The sequence below is a fragment of the Pimephales promelas genome, chromosome 21, assembly GCF_988280905.1.
Source record: "Pimephales promelas chromosome 21, fPimPro1.hap1.1, whole genome shotgun sequence".
Lineage (NCBI taxonomy): Eukaryota > Metazoa > Chordata > Actinopteri > Cypriniformes > Leuciscidae > Pimephales > Pimephales promelas.
The window spans coordinates 16,036,983-16,056,612 of record NC_142789.1 but is presented as its reverse complement, the minus strand read 5'-3'; the positions used below and the strand labels follow the sequence as shown (position 1 = coordinate 16,056,612).

The 19,630-nt window shown below is 36.0% G+C and overlaps 2 protein-coding genes across 4 annotated transcripts; both read left to right on the top strand.

Moving 5' to 3' along the window:
- The first annotated feature begins 339 nt into the window (after window positions 1-339).
- uba3 (ubiquitin-like modifier activating enzyme 3) lies at window positions 340-7,819 on the top strand. 2 transcript variants are annotated; one of them, XM_039674202.2, is made up of 18 exons: window positions 348-390; window positions 524-562; window positions 981-1,101; window positions 1,522-1,602; window positions 1,768-1,850; window positions 1,938-2,018; window positions 2,472-2,515; window positions 2,678-2,742; window positions 2,876-3,031; window positions 3,111-3,213; window positions 3,331-3,444; window positions 4,932-4,985; window positions 5,083-5,119; window positions 5,202-5,283; window positions 5,377-5,477; window positions 6,872-6,935; window positions 7,064-7,118; window positions 7,232-7,819. In XM_039674202.2, the coding sequence occupies exons 1-18, from the start codon at window positions 371-373 to the stop codon at window positions 7,318-7,320; spliced, it is 1,389 nt and encodes a 462-aa protein (XP_039530136.1). In that variant the 5' UTR covers window positions 348-370; the 3' UTR covers window positions 7,321-7,819. The 2 variants fall into 2 exon arrangements, with proteins under 2 accessions (XP_039530137.1, XP_039530136.1); XM_039674203.2 differs by lacking the exon at window positions 524-562 and having other exon boundaries at window positions 340-390.
- Window positions 7,820-8,586: 767 nt separating this feature from the next.
- tmf1 (TATA element modulatory factor 1) lies at window positions 8,587-19,420 on the top strand. Of its 2 annotated transcripts, none has more exons than XM_039673653.2 (17): window positions 8,587-9,089; window positions 10,710-12,028; window positions 12,460-12,563; window positions 12,984-13,110; window positions 13,206-13,311; window positions 13,433-13,575; window positions 13,722-13,888; window positions 13,981-14,137; window positions 14,401-14,493; window positions 15,338-15,494; window positions 15,617-15,809; window positions 15,989-16,058; window positions 16,142-16,234; window positions 16,433-16,555; window positions 16,648-16,800; window positions 16,965-17,090; window positions 18,566-19,420. In XM_039673653.2, the coding sequence occupies exons 1-17, from the start codon at window positions 8,954-8,956 to the stop codon at window positions 18,704-18,706; spliced, it is 3,408 nt and encodes a 1,135-aa protein (XP_039529587.2). In that variant the 5' UTR covers window positions 8,587-8,953; the 3' UTR covers window positions 18,707-19,420. The 2 variants fall into 2 exon arrangements, with proteins under 2 accessions (XP_039529587.2, XP_039529586.2); XM_039673652.2 differs by having other exon boundaries at window positions 16,645-16,800.
- The last annotated feature ends 210 nt before the right edge of the window (window positions 19,421-19,630 follow it).

Below are 19,630 nucleotides of genomic sequence, written 5' to 3'. Positions count from 1 at the left end.
TCTCCTAATTATATCTTGGTACGTCATAATTATGACATAATTATGGTACATCGTAATTATGATGTAGTATGTCATAATTTCGGACGTTTTATCCCATAATTATGCCATATATTGAATAGGCTTGGAAAAGGCGCTAGATATTCGTCAGACTGATTCAAACTAGATTAAAACCTGTAATGCGTCTTTTTGAACTGTTAAAACAAACTGTCTCATTTGTGCCGTATTATTTTCACATTAAAATATGTGTTAATAGATTATATGAATTATCTGACAAAAGGCTGGAATGAAAGACTCGAGACTTTTATGTTGAAAATAACAATGTGCGTCAGTTATTTCCGGTTGCGCATTTCACTTGAATCTGGATGACAATATGGCGGAAGGAGAGGAGCCGTAAGTGAAATTTTACACACAACTGCTCATAAATCCCTCGTAACAGTGCTTGTAGTTCAATCAACAGGACGCAAGAACGTTAACTTGCGGGTAGCAGAGCATGAATGAACCTTCTTTTATTCTCTCTTTTTAGGGAGAAGAAAAGAAGGAGAATAGAGGAGCTGAATGAGAAGTTAGTGAAATGAAAGATGAGAATTTAGATGTGGCAGCCAGCAGGTTTGCTTTGGGAGGTGTTAATCCTAAAAAATAGCTTTATCTATAATCCAGATACTGTTCAGACATGATTTTGAAGAGCTTTCCGCATACACTGTGTATAAATATAATCTGTCTGAAACCTAGGTGAAAGCTTTCAAAACCTCCAAACACTGCTGTTTGCACACGTGCCATAATGTTCTTTCTTAATATATAATTTATACGACACCTTCTTTGTATTAATTATGAAACTTAAAGGCAGTGCCACCCAAACCAACTCAAATAATTGTTGTATATAATGGATTGTAGATTATTTTATGTGTGAATGGGTTTTATAATTATTTAATAATCTTGGTGACGTGTGTGCTGTGTAGTTAAATCTTTATATTTTTTCACAGAATGGTTGTGGATGGAGGGAGTGGGGACTGCACTGGCTGGCAGGGAAGATGGGACCATGTCAAAAAGTTCTTAGAGAGAGCTGGACCCTTCACTCATCCGGATTTTGAACCCAGCACTGAGGTAAGATGGAAATCATAACATAAAATATACATTCCACTCCCCTTTTATAAATGTATACATCTTAATGACTGCTGGTTACTTATTGTTCATAATTACTACACCGATATTGCACACCGTGGTCTATTTCATCTGAAAATGTCATCAGAAAAGAGATATGTCACTTCAAGAGGGAATGGAATTTATTTTGATGGAAAGATTATGAGTGCATAATTTTTAATTTAAAAATGTTTATCCACTAAATTTCAAACAACTGGAAGAGTCATGTTGTAATTATTTATCAAACACTGCTGTGGTGAATTGAGTCAAAAAGGTTTAGAACCAATGCGACTATAGTTTTTGAACCATTTAGCTTCACGAGTGTCTGATCCAAGATCAGTCAGTTTGTTAAATGTTCCATAAAATGTGCACATCTTCTTCCAGTCTCTCCAGTTTCTGTTAGACACATGCAAAATTCTGGTTATTGGAGCTGGCGGACTTGGATGTGAGCTGCTCAAAGATCTGGTATGGTCCTTGTTTTGTTGCATTTGTTTAGACCGATTCTTGTTTGTTCCTATTCTTGAATGACAGCTACAATACTCTGGTTGCAAAGAGCACAATACTCTAGTGGCTACTTGCTAATGTGTTTTGTTTTTTTGTCTTATGCTCATAAACAATTTCATCACGCAGGCTTTGTCAGGGTTTCGACACATTCATGTGGTGGACATGGACACCATTGATGTTTCCAACCTCAACAGACAGTTCCTCTTCAGGTTAATCTTAGTCAGCTGATGTATATCTTTTTGAAACATTTCTTATTCTTTTTCTTTAATGTAAACTGTTTTCTGTTGGATCTATAGACCAAAAGATGTGGGCCGACCAAAGGCAGAGGTTGCAGCAGACTTCGTAAATGACAGGATCCCTGGGTGCAATGTTGTCCCGTATCCTTGTCGTGATATAATTATTGTTTGATACATTACTAATCAAAAGTTTGGGGTCAGTAAGTTTGTTATTATTATTTATAAAATAAATGAATACTTTACGAAAAACACATTTATAATGTTACAAAAGATTTCTATTACAAATGAATGCTGCTCTTTTAAATATTCTATTTGTCAAAGAATCCTGAAAGAAATTGTATGACACTGAAGATTGGAATAATGATGCTGAAAATTAAGTTCTGCCATCACAGGAATAAATTACATTTTAAAATAGAAAACAGTTATTTTAGACTGTAATAATATTTCAGTTTTGGATCAAATAAATGTAGCTTTAGCCTGTGGTGAGCATAAGAGACTTCAAAAACATTTAAAAAAATCGTATTGAGCCCAAACTTTGCAGGGTATATCGATGCAATGTCAAAATATTTCTATTTCCCTTAAACAGTAATGCAGACATTTTAAGAAAATCCAGGACTTGGATGAGACATTTTACAAGCGTAATTACCACCTAACTGTTTTACATTCATCAATAATGTTGTAACCTTTCTAGCACTATACAAAATGTGATGCTGTTGTTCTGCAGTCTGAGAATAATTATTATGTCAGAAATTAGAGTAATGTTTTTAGAGTAATGTTGCTGTGTCTCTGTTACTGCATAGAATTTCACATAGTAGTATGTGGCCTGGACTCTGTTGTTGCCAGAAGATGGATGAACGGCATGCTGGTATGTAGTTATTTTTCGAAACATTCAGCAATCTGTTCACACACATTTATAGACAACGTCTTCTTTATGTCATGTAAATAAAGTGTTAATACTGTGAGAAATATTTTTGTTCATTTGGCTTTTTCTTTTTCAGTTATCCCTGCTGATTTATGAAGATGGTGTCCTGGATCCCAGCTCCATTATTCCTCTAATAGATGGTGGCACAGAGGGCTTCAAAGGCAATGCCCGAGTCATTCTTCCGGGCATGACGGCTTGCATTGATTGCACCCTGGAGCTTTACCCCCCACAGGTGCATACTGGGATTTTGTGTTTGTTGAATTTTTAAAAGTCTTATCATACTCATTTTTGTTTTGTTTTGTCTTACACAGATAAACTTCCCAATGTGCACTATAGCCTCTATGCCACGGTTACCTGAACATTGTGTTGAGTATGTCCGCATGCTGCTTTGGCCCAAAAACAAGCCTTTTGGAGGTACGTTCATTTGCGGTATCTACATGGAACTTGGCGTACTACTGCAGACTGATATTTTGGTTATACTGCTGCTTGGCAGCCTGCTAATATTTCAGATTTTTAATGTATTTTCCTCAGATGGTGTGGCGCTAGATGGTGATGACCCAAAGCACATCCAGTGGGTCTACCAGAACTCTTTGGAGAGAGCAGCAGAGTTCAACATCACTGGGGTGACTTACAGACTCACTCAGGGTGAGTGACACAGGCCTGCTCAGTGGCATTTTGTGAAATCCTTTCGTTTGTAGACAGAATCTTTCTCACAATTCCACTGAACTATGGTAAACACTTTATTTGGTAAACAATTCCTTTCTTAGGTTGTAAGACAAAGGTGCCCAAACCAGCTTCAGTCCTCTCCCTCTCATTATTATTGGGCCCACAATAAGAATTTCAGTTTTTTCTTTGTTCAACATCAAAAAATAAATAAATAGTTCATCCATTTTACAATGCTGGACAGACAGACTGACAAACTCTCTAATATAACACTATCTCTGAAATAAAGTGAAATATATGATTGTATATCATTAGCATAAAAATTATAAATCATGTAATATTTCTGAATTATTTTTCCCAAAGGGAGTATGTATAATGAAAATAAAAGTGTCCCCAGAATAGACCCTTGAGGAACACCATATAACATTCTATAAGTATTTGATATATTAACTAAAAAGGTCCTATCTATAATGTACGTTTTGAACCAATTTAAAACATTTATAATGAAACACAACAAATATAAATTTATTAAGATCTCTATTTCAAATCAATTCTTTTATTTTGAACATTCTATTGATTAAAAAGAATCATGAAAACAATGTATCATGGTTCCAACAAAAATATTAGGCAGCGCAACTGTTTTCAACTTATAAAAATAAGACTTGTTTGAGCAGCAAATCAGTATATTAGAGTGATTTCTGAAGGATCATGTCACATTGAGGACTGGATTAATGGCTGTTGAAAATTTTGCTTAAATAGAAAGCAGATATTTTTAATTTTAATCACATTTTGCAATATAAATATAATTAAATTCAGCCTTGGTCAGCATAACTCTATCCGAAATCGAATACTTCCCTACTATTTAGTATGCGAAAAACCAACAGTATGCTATTTAGTATGCCAACAGAGTAGTATGTCAGAATCATAGTATTCAAAAAATAGTAGCGCCCGGATGACCTACTACTTCCAGTGAGATTCTGAAGTACATATTCGACTGACTTTTTTACGATTTATGAATGGCAGTGAAGTGATCAACTGATGCTGGTGACAGTAACATCATGGCGGAGATAGTTTTTTCAAATTTAATTCAAACTACCCATATTCATACTATATAGAAGATATGTTTTTAATGGTCACGAAGTTCAAATTCAAATGCAGTACATATTCAGACATCATTGCGATTCAGATGTAGCATAAGAGACTTCTTTTAAAAAACATGGTCCACTTTATGGACCACTTATTGGGAAACCAAACCATATTTAGGGACTAGAATATCAGATCAACTTCAATGTTCTTCATTTTGGGAGTCTTTTGACTTGGGACATCAATTCTGAACACCATAACAAAACCAAATCAAAACATTCAGAACATCTTAGCTACAGCATACCAATGCACTGGCATCATGGTCTATGCTTTTGCATAGGCAAGCACCAATCAAATGTTGATGAACTACCTCACCTGTGTTTCAGGGGTTGTGAAGAGAATAATTCCTGCTGTGGCTTCTACAAATGCTGTTATTGCTGGTATGCTGACATTGCAAATGTTCTTTGGGATGCTTGAAAATTTTTCCGTTAGTTGCTTTGTGACTGAAGATACATTTCTTTTTCTTACTCATTTCAGCTGCTTGTGCTACAGAAGTTTTCAAAATTGCCACAAGGTAAGCTATAGTACTGTATTTTCAAGAAGAGAGTATTGATTTCATCGCTCATTCACATGAGCCTTTTACCTTTGCCGAACAGCACTTATGTTCCCTTGAACAACTACCTGGTGTTCAATGATGTTGATGGGCTGTACACGTACACCTTTGAGGCTGAGAGAAAGGTTCGTGATATGAACATGATTTTAAGAACATCACTAGATAAGAGAGAGATTAATACTAACACAGCTTAAATGTTGTCCATGTTGCTTATGTAGGAGAACTGTTCTGCCTGCAGTCAGGTGCCACAGGACCTGCAGTTCCCACCTTCAACTAAACTACAGGAGGTTCTGGACTACTTGACTGAGAATGCCTCTCTGTGAGTCACAATGTTCCTTAAAGGAGAACTCCAGTCAATTTTAACATTAAGCTCTTTTTTGTACATTTGGAGTGCTGTCAGTACAGACAAAAAAGACAAAAATGGCCTACACCGTGTTATCCTCTTTTTAAAATTCGCACCCTGTTGACTTCAATGGGGCCTCTTAACATCCTTGATTTGTCATTACAAGTGCACAGCCATGTGAGTGGTGTTATTAAGAGTGACCACGGTCAATCTGACTGCAGTAGATGTGAAAGATATTAACAAAATTTATGTTAATTCAGCCAGCTCACATACCTGTATTTACTTTTCTGTTTTCGGTCGAAGTCCACAGTAGTTGATTGTCGAATTTGTGCGCACGATCATTGGTAACTAAATGTTGTTCAACTTTTGATTCGGATGAACTATCCATTTGAGCTGATATTCTCAGAACACCACACAGCACCGTTATCGGCTGACAGTCTGAGTCTCCACTGTTGCTTAGTTACCAATGATCGCGCCCGCAAACTCGACAATCGACTACTGTGGACTTCGACCGAAAACAGGAAGTAAATACAGGTATGTGAGCTGGCTGAATTAATCGATCCATCAGGGAAATGCCATGGTCACTGAATTTCACTGTACTTCATGCAGAGTTTTTATTGTTTTGGGGGCACTGTTTGATACAAGGTCAATACAATCAAAAAATGGTCACAGTTTAGTTTAGGGTCCAATTCTCAATATTATCTCACTATTAACTATGAATTAGGCACTAATATATGCTTTAGAAGTACTATAAACATATCCTAGCAATTTGCATAATAATTAGCAACATGGTAATATTGAGAATTGGACCCTAATCTAAAGTGTTACGGAAAAGAAACAAATCCGTAATTCTAGGTTTATTTTATTTTATTTTGAACAGACAGTTCAAACAGTGCAAATTACAGTTTTGTTGTAACACCTAGTAACATTTAGTCCCACCTGACGTAGTTGGTACAGTACAGCCTCCTATATTGTATTACACACTAAGCAGTTAACTGAATGCACTCTTGCGTAGGTCATATTTTTTTTGCAGGGCTGATAAAAAAACAAAAGGTAATTGGTCACAATCAGCTACAATATTGATAAGTATCTCGTGTTATAAAAGTATAAAATAAATAGAGTAATGAAAAACAAAACTTGTGCATTAGGAGTCTTATTAGGAGTCTTATAATTTACTCCACTTAAACTGAATGTAAACATTTAAAGCTTAAGCCCAGCCCTCCTATATTTGATTTTCCACATTCCGCTCCATTTCGCATCTAGTGGTCTTTGTTTTCAGGATGAAAACATGTAGCGTTACACCCCTACACACACACACACACACACACACACATCATTTAATGATTTATCATTGTCTTTTTTTCTCCTAGCCAAATGAAGTCTCCTGCCATCACTACAACTGTGGATGGAAAAAACAAAACTCTGTATTTACAGGTTAATTGTTTTCTATAATTTTTAACAGAGTGCTCAATTTAGTTTTATTTGATTTTCTTTACATGTATTTTATGCATTCGCTGTATTATATTTGAAGTAAATTTGAATCCGTTTGGTTTTATTTTTAGACTGTGGCATCTATTGAAGAGAGAACTCGACCAAATCTAAGCAAAACACTGAAAGGTGATTGAAAGTCTTCTCTGACATCATTTAGTATATGTAACTTTATTTAATAAGAATATTTCAAAATTATATTGGTGTTGTTTAACCTATTAAATGTCCCCTTGTGTTTGCAGAGCTTGGACTTGTGGATGGCCAAGAGCTGGCAGTGGCTGATGTCACCACTCCTCAGACAATGCTCTTCAAGCTCAACTTCATCTCATAGAACAAATGCTTCATTCTGATGGACAGTGGTTATTGCAGTCGTCATCAAAATGAAGCAGACTTGGAAATGTAGCCTATAAGCTCCATGCTTCAGTGCATTAACAGCATCACATGCTCTGTTGGAATAGCTGCGGTTTGTATTTAGGGTTTTTGGTCAACTCTGTCCATCAAAGACACTTACAGAAGACATTTGTTTCATTGTCTTGCACTGCTATATCTGTAGGAGTCATTTTTGTGGATTTCTTTTTTATGCAAACTGTTTATCTATTTATTTTGTTGTTGTGCATTCAAACCAGTTTTCGCAGTTCGTTGTTCAATGTCTTGTCTTGTAGAGAAAAAAAAATCAAAACCTTATTTTAATCAAGTAATGAAGTCCCAGTCTTGTAACTTTAAATTTGAAATATCCTTTTACCCAATTTGTGAATAAATTTACTTGGTTAAATATTTAAAAAGGCTCAAAATGATGGAATCTCCAGAATAAAAAATATTTTGTAAACAAATACAGAAAGTTGCATTGTCATGTAACCTTAAGAAAGAGTCGTTTTGTATAATGTACCGTCTGTGTGATATATGTGGCATTGTCATGGAATACAGACAGCTATAAAGAAATACAATGCAGACTCAAATACACAAGGTCAGACCTTAGTGTCTTTGTTTATTTAAAGTCACATGGCCACACACAACAATGGATAAACTACAAATGTTGCTTGGCAAGCTACAAACTGAAATGAATTAAGCTACAAAGTTACATTATTTGTTTGATAAACTGCTTCACTAGTTTCCCATTAAATCTTTAAAAATGATATCATACAAGCCAATAATTATGTTTTTAAAAAGTATAAGCTGTAAAAAATTTCCTTACAAAGGCAATACACCTGTTTAAGTCTAACAGAAGACGTGTTTAGTTTACAGTTACGCATTGACAAGGCATTTTACATTTCAGTCAGTAAATTGACTTCGTCAGTTTTCTTTTTTAAAAGAGGTTTGAAATAACAACTGATACTTTAATCGTTTAATTCTTTATTGAATAACAAAAAACAAAACGCGCTGGCATTGGTAGTACCTGCTACCAATCTAATAGTAACTTAATATATTTTATTGTAATAAAACTATTACTATATAATAACTTAATATGTTATATAGTAATAGTATATAAAATATAGTATAAACTTATAATACATAATAAAATTCTACAATTAAAAATAAATAAATAAATAATTGTACTTTTGACGTCGGTGACGTGGCCCTGACGACGTCACGTACAGGATAGGTTGATGCTACGTGGATGGGAAGTAGTTCTCGAGTTGCACGCCAGAGGAAACCTAAACAAAACAATGCGAAGTCCAACCTAGATGCCGAGTAGCTCGAAAGCAAAGAAAAATGTCGTCCAGCCCGTCGTTTATGTATATATATTATCGACTTTCATTTTAGCATGGAATTATGTCGACTGTCAGCGAATTGTCGGTTGTTTTGCGAGCAGAATTAGCTGCCAAGCTAACGTGGACAGCGGCCTAACATAAACACACCAACCTGTTACGGCTGTTAGTGTGGAATAAACCTGCTCTTATTTGGGAGGCTTTTAATAATGTTGTGTTTTATGTAGACGTCACACAACCAGGTGGAAGTAAAGCAGTATGAGTTGGTTCAACGCGTCTCATCTGTCGAGTTTTGCCAAACAAGCTCTGACAACTGCCCAGAAATCTATCGACAGAGTTCTGGACATTCAAGAAGAGGAGCAGTGGGGTGACACGACCAACCCGTCCTTTGCAGGTAAATTTAGTAATAGTTGATTGACAGTCAAGGCAGGGTGTCATCATCAGTGATTAGAGATACAAGTTAATGATTTATGCTTCATATGTTTCTGCAGGCTACAGTACAGTCCCCAATCGGCCACACATTACACTACATACATTTTGCTTAATCCATATGCAGTCAGATAGCTTGATAACTGTAAACTGTCATGGAAACCTTCCCGCAGAACTGAAAAATTACAACCAAGTCATTCAGACAGAATCACAAACCAAGGCCAACATGAAACTTCTTCAAAGATGATCTTGGTTTCCAACTGGAAACCACCTGATATCTCAAAAAAAGCCCTAAAGAATACATAAGAGTTTGCAATTTTGATGTATTGTGTTTCCAAAGGTGGGATTGGTTTTCTTCCTGTAGCTCATGTTTAGAATGATAAAATAGAGATGCACGACTCAGTAGCTTTAGGCTTAAAGAAGGGTTAGTTCACCCAAAAATTAAAATTATGGCATCATTTACTCACCCTCATGTTGTTTCAAACCTCTATGTGTTTATTTGTTCTGCTGAACACAAAGGAAGATATTCGGAAGAATGTTTTAATCAAACAGATCTCATTCCCCATTGACTACCATAGTATGTTTTTTCCTATGTTGATCTTCCTTTATGTTCAGCAGAACAAATAAACGCACATAGGTTTGGAACAACATGAGGGTGAGTAAATACTGACAGAATTTTCATTTTTGGGTGAACTAACCCTTTAATCTGTTTTGGTTATGAAGCTTCTTTCTTTTAAAGGGATAGTCCACCCAAAAATGCAAATTCTGTCATCGTTTACTTGGACTCATGTTGTTCCAAACCCACAAGACTCTTGTTCATCTTCGAAACACAAATGTATATATTTTCTCATAATTTATGTTTATTCATTTGAAAGTCCATGCAAGCAAAAAATTGTACAGATCAAAAAGTAAAAAAAAAAAAAAAAAAAAAAAAACATGGTAAAAGTTATCCATGATTTGAGTGATTTAATTCAAGTCTCATGACATGACAAACAGGTTTAATTTAAGCTTTTATTCAGATATAAAATTTGTACTTGCTTGACGTGCAAAAATCCTGGTTTGTTCTTAAATGCCAAGGAAGTATGGATGAACTTTTTGATCAGTGAAAATTTGGGTTCCATGAACTTTAAGTGGATAGACAAAAATGATGAGATTATTAAAAATATCTTCATTTGTGTTCTGATGATCAACAGAAATCTTAGGGGTTAGAACTTGGAACCACATGAGGGTGATCAAATGTTGACAGAAATTACATTTCTTAAAAGGTTTAAAAGAATGAATATTGAGTTATATTTTTAATTCAGATGCACTGAATACTATTGGATGAGATTGTAATTTGTAACTGTACTGAATTGAGCTGGGTAATGATGTATTCCTATAAGCTGCTTCTTGCTGATATTGACGTTTTCTTAACTGATGAACTTTGCCACATTAACACTGTTATTTTCCTGTTTATTACTTTTAAGCTGCCTTGCCTCAATCTGTATTGTATAAAGCGCTAGATGTGACTCTTAGGTGAACTGTTTCTTTAATATACCCTTGTCCTGCATTTTGTTGAATTTTCCATTTTTTTTCTTTTTTTCAGATCCACCAAGCAAGGCGGTATCAACAGGATGGGGTATGAACCAGTGGGACTCGCCCTCTGAGGAGCATACCAAGACTCTCCCTCCATCATCCGAGGCCATTACTAAGCCCGTCACATGGACCGTTGTTGATGAATCGGAGGATTTCTTCAGTGCCTTTCTGCCTCATGGGGAGATACAAACTGTAAGCAACATTAAAGTGGTGTCTGTGCCACCTGCCAAGTCAAACCGCAGACTACGGGAAAAAGCAGACCAGGGGAAGGAGCTGGAAGTCAGTGATTCACAAGGTCAGACAGACCTCAGTAAATGCAGCAGCCAGGAAACTTTTGAGATAAAGCCAACTGGGACAGAGCTTTTGGAGCAAAATTCATCCTCGACAGATGAGCAGTCACAACCAGAGCTGGTTGTTCCTGCTTCTGTTGTTGCACCGGAAGAAGCTGTCGAACAGGAGGCCAGCGAGGACGTGACAGAGTCAGATGGCTTGGCTTTAACTTCAGATGTCACACTCACAAATGTACCTTTATCCTCTTCAGAGGCCGAATCTGTTGGTGTGTTTGAACCAGATTTGACCATCGAGACCAAAAATCCAGATAACGCCTTGCCTGTTCCTTCTAAAGAAATCCTGTTAGAATCCAAAGACGCTAAATCAGAGGACAGACAAAGCAACACCCCGTCTCCCCCTGTTAGTGCCTTCTCTTCTGGTACTTCCACTACCAGCGACATAGAGGTTTTGGACCACGAGAGTGTGCTAAGCGAGAGCTCGGCCAGCTCCAGACAGGAGACTGCAGAGGCTAAAGCTGGTCTGCACCTAATGCAAGGCTCTTTCCAACTGCTCTCCGCCTCAACATGCAGCGACTTCCCTCGTTTGGATGAATACCCAAAACTCACAGAAAGCTGCGGCTCCTCGTCTGATGCCTTTGAGCGCATTGACTCATTTAGCATGCAGTCGCTGGACAGCCGCAGTGTCAGTGAAGTCAATTCTGATGACGAGATCCCAGGCAACCGCACATTAGCCTCCATCACGGCCGGACCTTTGCCTGCTCCTCCTCAGTCAGTGCCACAGACTAAACAGGAGGAAGAGGAGGGAATAGCTGAGTCTATTAATGATCAATCACTGGATGATAATGAGATGGAGGAGAGCGGCCGCAGTGCAACACCGGTGAACTGTGAGCAGACGGATGAGCTGCAGGAGGGCGAACAGGAAACTGAATCCGACCTCACACTGACCAACCAAAAAACTGATGTGTTCGAAACTGCAGCACCACAGAGTACTGAAGAGAAACTGGAAGATTCACCCTGTCAGATTTTTGATCTCAAGAAGGTTGGAATAATACATAAAAATGTAATATTAAATAAAACAATATCATTATTAAATATACACTAGTTCAAACATTTGGGTTGGTAATATATAAAATAAATAAATAAATAAATAAATAAAAATGTTTTTGAAAGCCTCTTATAGGCTTTAGTTACACATGATCTTTCATAATTCATTCTGATATGCTGATTTAAGAAAATCTTAAGAAACATTTCTTATTATTGTTATTTTTAAGTATTTTTTTATGAATAGAAAGGTTAAACGAACAGCATTTATTTGAAATCTTTTGTATCATTACTAGATACAAGACAGTTAAATGCATCCTTGCAGAATAAAAGTATTAATAAAAAAGGTTACTGAACACATTTTATTAATATTTTTTTCATGCCATTTTTCATGCCAATCTGCTATTTTTGTTTTCATAATCTCCCCAGATTATTGAGGAGCTTTCTAACCGACTAGAGAAGAGAGAATCGCAGTTGCTTGTCGTCAGTAAAGACAAGGCCAGACTTGAGGAAGAGTGTGACAATCTCAAAGAGTGAGTTGAGAAACATTTGCTCCTGAAAACCATCTGCTGTTGTTTTTTCTTAAATGATAAATGTTTGCAATAGCTAACTAGGGCATAGAAACATGTGCAGGCAGCAAAACTTTGTAACTAACTGTGTAAAACTGAACACATGGTGCTGTGTTCACATACTGTTGGTAAATTAAGAGATTAGCTAAAAAAACACTTAATTTTGACGTACAGTAGTCCACACCTTTCATTCAATTATTTAATTATTTCAAATTCAATTATCATCTTGAATTGTCTGTTGGTTAGCATGTTTTTATTGTGTTAATCTTATTCTGTTAAATACATTTAGCCGCATTTCTACAATTATAGTGTTTTTTTTTTTTTTCTTATTTAAAGTTTTTACATGCCTGTTCAATTAGCATTAACAAGACCTGTGTTTTACAGTGAGATGATCAGCTTGCGGGAAGAAAGCTCTGCTGTTCAGTCTTTAAAAGACGAGTTCACTCAGCGGATAGCTGAAGCTGAGAGGAAAGCTCAACTTGCCTGCAAGGAGAGAGACATCGCCAAAAAGGTGTCCATTTTTTTTAATAATTGTCTTGAATTTATATAGTTCTTACATCCCCAGTCTTGTTTTGCATTGAAATGCATCATATATCATGGTCACAGGAAATCAAGGGCCTCAGAGAAGAACTGGCAAGCAGGCTAAACTCAAATGAGACTTTGGAACTGATAAAAGAGAAAGAGGAACAGATCCGAGAGCTTCTTGAAGAAGGTGAGTGTTCTAGGCTTTTACTTGTTCAATGTGAGATCATATCAAGATTTTACTGCGTGCTCTTCCAAGGAACTGCTTATTTATTAAGGGCGTGTTTGTGTACTCGTTTCTTCCTGATTAGGTGAGAAACTGTCCAAGCAGCAGTTGCAGCACTCTAACATCATAAAGAAACTGCGTGTGAAAGAGAGAGAGAGTGATGCACAAATCACCAAACAGACCAAAAAACTAAAGGAACAGGACGAGGAGCTAAAAAATTTGCAACAGGTTTGGAACACAACCATTCAATCCAAAGCTGTGTTGTTTATAGAATAAACATGTTTACAGTTGGAAAGTACTGTATATTGCGTTTTCATATCAAATGCCAGCACAAGGAGAGGAGAATGTTGAGGTTTTTACAATGATAATTGCAGGTTTTGGATGGTAAGGAGGAAGTAGAAAAGCAGCACAGAGAGAACATTAAGAAGCTGAATGCTGTAGTGGAGCGGCAGGAGAAGGAATTGAGTAAACTGCAGACCAGCAGCGAGGAGCTTCAGGAAAATAATCGCAGTTTACAAGCAGCACTCGACAGCTCCTACAAGTAAATGCCACATAACTCACTTGATGCTGTACTGTGCCCATATTGACTGTCCTATTGTCAGTGGTTGATTGTATTTGTTTTTCACTCTATAGAAAGTTGGCAGAGTTGCACAAGGCCAATGCCACTAAGGATAGCGAAGCCCAGGAACTGGCTCTGAGCAGAGAGGTACATGCAAAAGAAGAGCTGAGTTTGGCTTTGGAGAAAGTCAAAGAAGAGTCACGCCTACAACAAGAGGCACTGGCCGATCAGGTAATATTATTTTTTGGGGGGTTTGTTAAAATGCCTATTTTTATGTTATTATTATTAGTTTATAATTTTACTGGATTTCCATTTCTCTCTAAAGCGGTATTCAAATGCTTGTTTAAATATTTTGAGGAACTGTGTTCTCTTTATTCTGGGCTTACTTATCCAGTTATACATGCTTCACTTTAGTGTCTTATTAATCTACAAATGCTAGCTTTTGTGTCTATGTGTGACTTTTTTTTTATTTATTTTTTTTTATAAATGTTGAGGTGGCAGATTTGAGGCTGGCTCTTCAGAGGGCCGAACAGCAGCAGGCCAAGAAGGAAGATTACCTGAGAGAGGAGATCAGTGAGTTACAGCAGGTAACTAGAACACATTACAGACAGCTTACAAGAATTGATGTATATATTTATTTATTTCATTTCAGCCATCATAGAGAAACTACAGCAACTTACTATTAGCTCAAGACTATTGCATTTTTGTTAAAGTAAGTATCCCCCTGATTTAAGGAGAAAAAGACAAGTTCTTGTACAAACCCCAGAGGTATAAACAAATTCAGATAATTAAAATTTTATTTTTTTCTGCACTTGAAATATGTACAATACCATTCAAACATTTGGGGTCAATAAATTTTTTTTAAAATACATTTATATTTTATTCAAGAATGCATTGAATTAATAAAAAGTGACAGAAAAGACATTTACAATCTTAAGAAAGATTTCTATTTCAAATAAATGCTGTTATTTTGAACTTTATTTATCAAAGAATCCTAAAAAAGATGTATTACGGTTTCCACAAAAATATTAATCAGCACAACTGTTTTAACATTGATAATAAGTTTCTTAAGCACCAAATCAGCATATTAGAATAATTTCTGAAGGATCGTTTTGCACTGAAGACTGAAATACTTTAAAATAGAAAACTGTTGTTTTAAATTGTGATAATATTTTATAATAATACTGTAGTTTTGGTCAAATAAATGCTGCCTCTGTGAGCACAAGAGACTTCTTTTTTTTGTAACTTACATTTTTATTAAATTTTCACATATATATCAACAAAATAATACAGTAAATGATACAAAAATAAAAATAACAATAGTAATAACACTAACAATTTAGCACAAGAAACTTCTTTCCACAAATCTTACCGACTCAAATCTACCTACAGTGTAGTTGATGGTTACACTGTAATTTTTCTCTTTAACAGAGGCTACAAGAAGCGGAGACCAGAAACCAGGAACTTAGCCAAAGTGTTACATCAGCATCACGGCCCCTCTTGCGACAGATAGAGAACCTCCAGGCCACACTTGGTGCACAGACTACATCATGGGAAAAACTAGAGAAGAACATATCTGACCGCTTAGGTGAGACTTGCTTATTTTGAATGAACATTAGTGGCTTATGTCATCTGTTTAAATCTGACGTTTTCAAACAATAAACCACATTTGACATTCACAAGTTGTTTTCACTTGTCATTCTCTCTTAGCTGATGCCCAAGCCCAGCTTGCTGTTTCTATAGAGAAAGAGCGTTCGGCTACAGAGGAGCTACTAGCCATCCGAGCACAAATAGCATCTTTAGAATCCCAGGCTTCTTTGTTGAGGCAGGAGAAAGGACGCCTACAGGGGCAGCTGGATGCGGAGAAGTTGCGGCGGGAAAATTTGGAGGATGACTTTAGCAGGTAGGAGATGTGTTTTACATTGAAAAAGAAGCTGACATTTTTAGTGGCAGTATTCTCACACTGATTTATATTGTAATGCAGACACATGCATTTTCTGTAAAGCTGGAAATGTGAATGTTATGTGTTTTAAAAAGCAATATACATGTAAATGTGAATTGAATTGATTTTTGTATGTGTAGAGAGCGTGTAGAGCTGGAGAATCTTAAATGGGAATATGCTCGAGTCTCAGAAGAGGCCAAGAAGGAGAAGGTACCAGTTCATTTTGAACACTTTAGACAAAACATAAACACAAAAAATGAATCTCAATGTGTGTATTATTTGGTCCTCTACAGTTGCTTCTCGCTAACCAACTGGAAATGGAGAAAATGAAAGTGGAACAGGAAAAGAAGAAATGCTACCTTGCACAAGAGGCCCTCAAAGAAAAGGTGTTGCATGAAAAGACCAGACTTTGCTCTTGTTCTGAATCTGCCTTTTTATTAATCTTTTCCTCCAAAAAAAATTACAATTATCATTTTATACAAGATTCAAAAATCACACCTAGCAGTTATAATAATAACAGTGCCATAAAATCAACTCATTTCAAGAGTTTAAAATTTAGGATCTCTGTGTTTTTGTTTCATCAGGAGAGGAAGTCTCTAAGTTTGTCTGTGACTGATGCTCCAGCGTCCTCCACTCCCTCATTGTCCCGCTCTAGTTCCGTTAGTGGGGCTGAGCATGCTGGCTTACCATCCTCCATTTCCTCACAGGTACATTCATCTCACCCCTGTTGAGATGCAGAAAATCTTTTCTCTTCCTAAATATTTCTCAGTTTGTCACAATCACTTTTTTTTTTTAGCAGGAGGATTCTCTCGACCATTCTTTTAGCACTATGACCATGTCAATCAGTGGGACTAACCTTTATGAAGCGGCTCGACTGGGTGGCGGATCCAGTATCATTGAGAGCCTGCAGTCCCAGCTCAAACTCAGAGAGGGCGAGATAGCCCAGCTGCAGGTACACCTTTTAATGGAATAGTCGTTCATCATGTGCAAGCTTACTTCTGGGTTTGGAAGATTATACATTTACTATAATGTTTAAAATTAGTCATTTAACTTTGTGTTTAAAAGCTGAATTTTTTTTGTACTAATTTGGCTTCAATTCTTTTGGTTATCGACAAGATGGAGATCGCTAGTCTAGAGAGAAGTCGAACTGTGATGGCAGAAGAGCTTGTGCGACTGACCAATCAGAACGATGAGATAGAGGATGAAGTGAAGGAAATCCCTAAACTGAAAGTGCAACTGAAGGTGAACACAAGCAAAATGCTACTTTAAAGTAGAGATAACTTTAGGCAGTTTATAACAGACAGTTTATAACAAATTTAATTGCCGTTTTTTTGTCTACACTAATCCGGAATCATTTGAAACACGCATCTTTTCTCTGCTTTTTGGCCTTTAGTCCACTCTGAGAAAGCTTTTTTGTCCTGTGAAAACTGAGCTTTTTCAAGTGGGTAAATTCTAAACGCCGTTTTCATGTTGACTGTGAAAACGGAGCTATTTGAAAAGAATGACACATTTAGTCACGTGACGCATATTGTACCGATAGATGTCACTGGCTACATTTACATGCAACCAAATAATGCATGTGAACGCATGCATTAGTAATTGGATTGATTGCTCAATTGGACTGAATTGCCTTCATGTAAACACCTTAATATTATTATTATAGTAAGATGTTATCTATCTATCTATCTATCTATCTATCTATCTATCTATCTATCTATCTATCTATCTATCTATCTATCTATACATCTATACATCTATACGTCTATACGTCTATACGTCTATACGTCTATACGTCTATACGTCTATACGTCTATACGTCTATACGTCTATCTATACATCTATCTATACATCTATCTATACATCTATCTATACATCTATCTATACATCTATCTATACATCTATATATCTATACATCTATCTATATATATATTTCTATCTATCTATCCATCTATAGACCATTTCACAAGATGTAAACAACACTGGTCCAGAAGCATTTCCTGTTTCAGTTTTTTAACACTACATAAAAGCTGGGATAAAATACAACCAATAGAACATTTAAAACTGAATCAAAAAGTTGAACAAGCATCTTTAAGATGTTTTCTTTACATGTGAAATAAAGAAAACAGTTACAAACTGAAACAGGAAATGTTTCTGGACCAGTGTTGTTTACATCTTGTGAAATGGTCTATATATATATATATATGTATATGTGTGTGTGTGTGTGTGTGTGTGTAATTTAGTCCTGTAATGGTAAAGCTGAAATTTCTGCAGCAATTTCTCTTCAGTGTCACATGATCCTTCAGAAATCATTCTAATAAGAAACATTTCTTATTATTATGATACTGTTAAAAACAGTTGTGTGGAGTACAAAAATCTATATTTTTTTCAGAATGTTTAGATGAATGGAAAATACAAAATAACGTTTTGTAACATTATAAAGTATTTACTGTCACTTTAGATTTATTTAATGTGTCCTAATTTCTTTAAAACAACAAAAACCTACCGACCACAACATTTTGAACTTTAGTGTAAATGTTTAGTGAATTGTTGACTCTCTGTATCCTCTAAATATAAACAGTGTCTCAACCCCTTAGACCAATTTCACCATTCCTCATAGAGGATCCTGATAAATGATCTGTTTGCCTAACTAGCACAGTAATAGGTATGAGGCTTTAACCTGTTAGTTAAACGCTGACTAACTGTTTTGTGCATCACAGGATCTACAACAAAGGCACAACACAATCCTGCAGATGTATGGAGAGAAGGCGGAGGAGGCGGAAGAGCTGCGCCTGGACCTGGAGGATGTAAAGAACATGTACAAAACGCAAATAGATGAACTCTTAAAAAATCAAAAATAATAGGGATCTGCGAAAGGACTGGCTCACACTGACTCTAAACAGAGCTTTACCGTAGGAGTAGCTGTGCTTCACATCTCAGCATTGGTAACAAAAGACCAAGTCATTTAAATGTATTTTTTCTGAGAAAATGTTGAAAATATTTCAAGGGTCATATAGTATATAGTTATTTAAGATTTGATTCCTCTCACGGTTGTGGGATTTTATTTGAAATAATAAAACATTCTCTATAAATAACCATGTTTGGTTTAAGAAATGACATCTGTCAGTGTATAGGTTATGGTTGTTTCTTAACACTTGAATTTGCACAATGAAGTGGGAGTTTGGATTTTAATCATGAATTAATTGCTATATTTCCCCCTGATCTTCATCCTCTGGACTGCACATCTTACTGCTAAGTAGTTGATTTTCTGTTGACTGTCTCTTCACATTGTGAAAACAAGTAAACATGTAAACATACGCGTCCTTCAAACCCTTTCCGTTAGTATATTTAAAGTTGTTAGTTAAGTTTTGCACTCATTTTTATCTCATCTCACACTGATTGAGTTTTAGTGATAAGGGGGTGTCCACAGAAATCTTCCGCTGTAATATTCTATAAGATGTGATCTCTGTAAAGCATACATTACAGTCATGCCACTGTAAGACACTCCCAGTGTATCTTCAGTTTTTGTTGCACACATGTAAATAAAGTAAGAAATATGTATTGGGCAGACTCAATTGGTTTACCCTCATCATTCTATTTAATGTTTAATAATTACAAAGATAGTGCTTTTAGTTATATAGTAAGGAATATAGTATTGTTATTAGTAGAAGTACTAATAATCTGCTTTTATTTTTTCCTCCTTTGTTTTGGTGTTTAATTGTTACTACAGTAGTCAAGATTTGAAGTGGATCATTAATGTTTTTAATGTTAAATAATTATGAAAT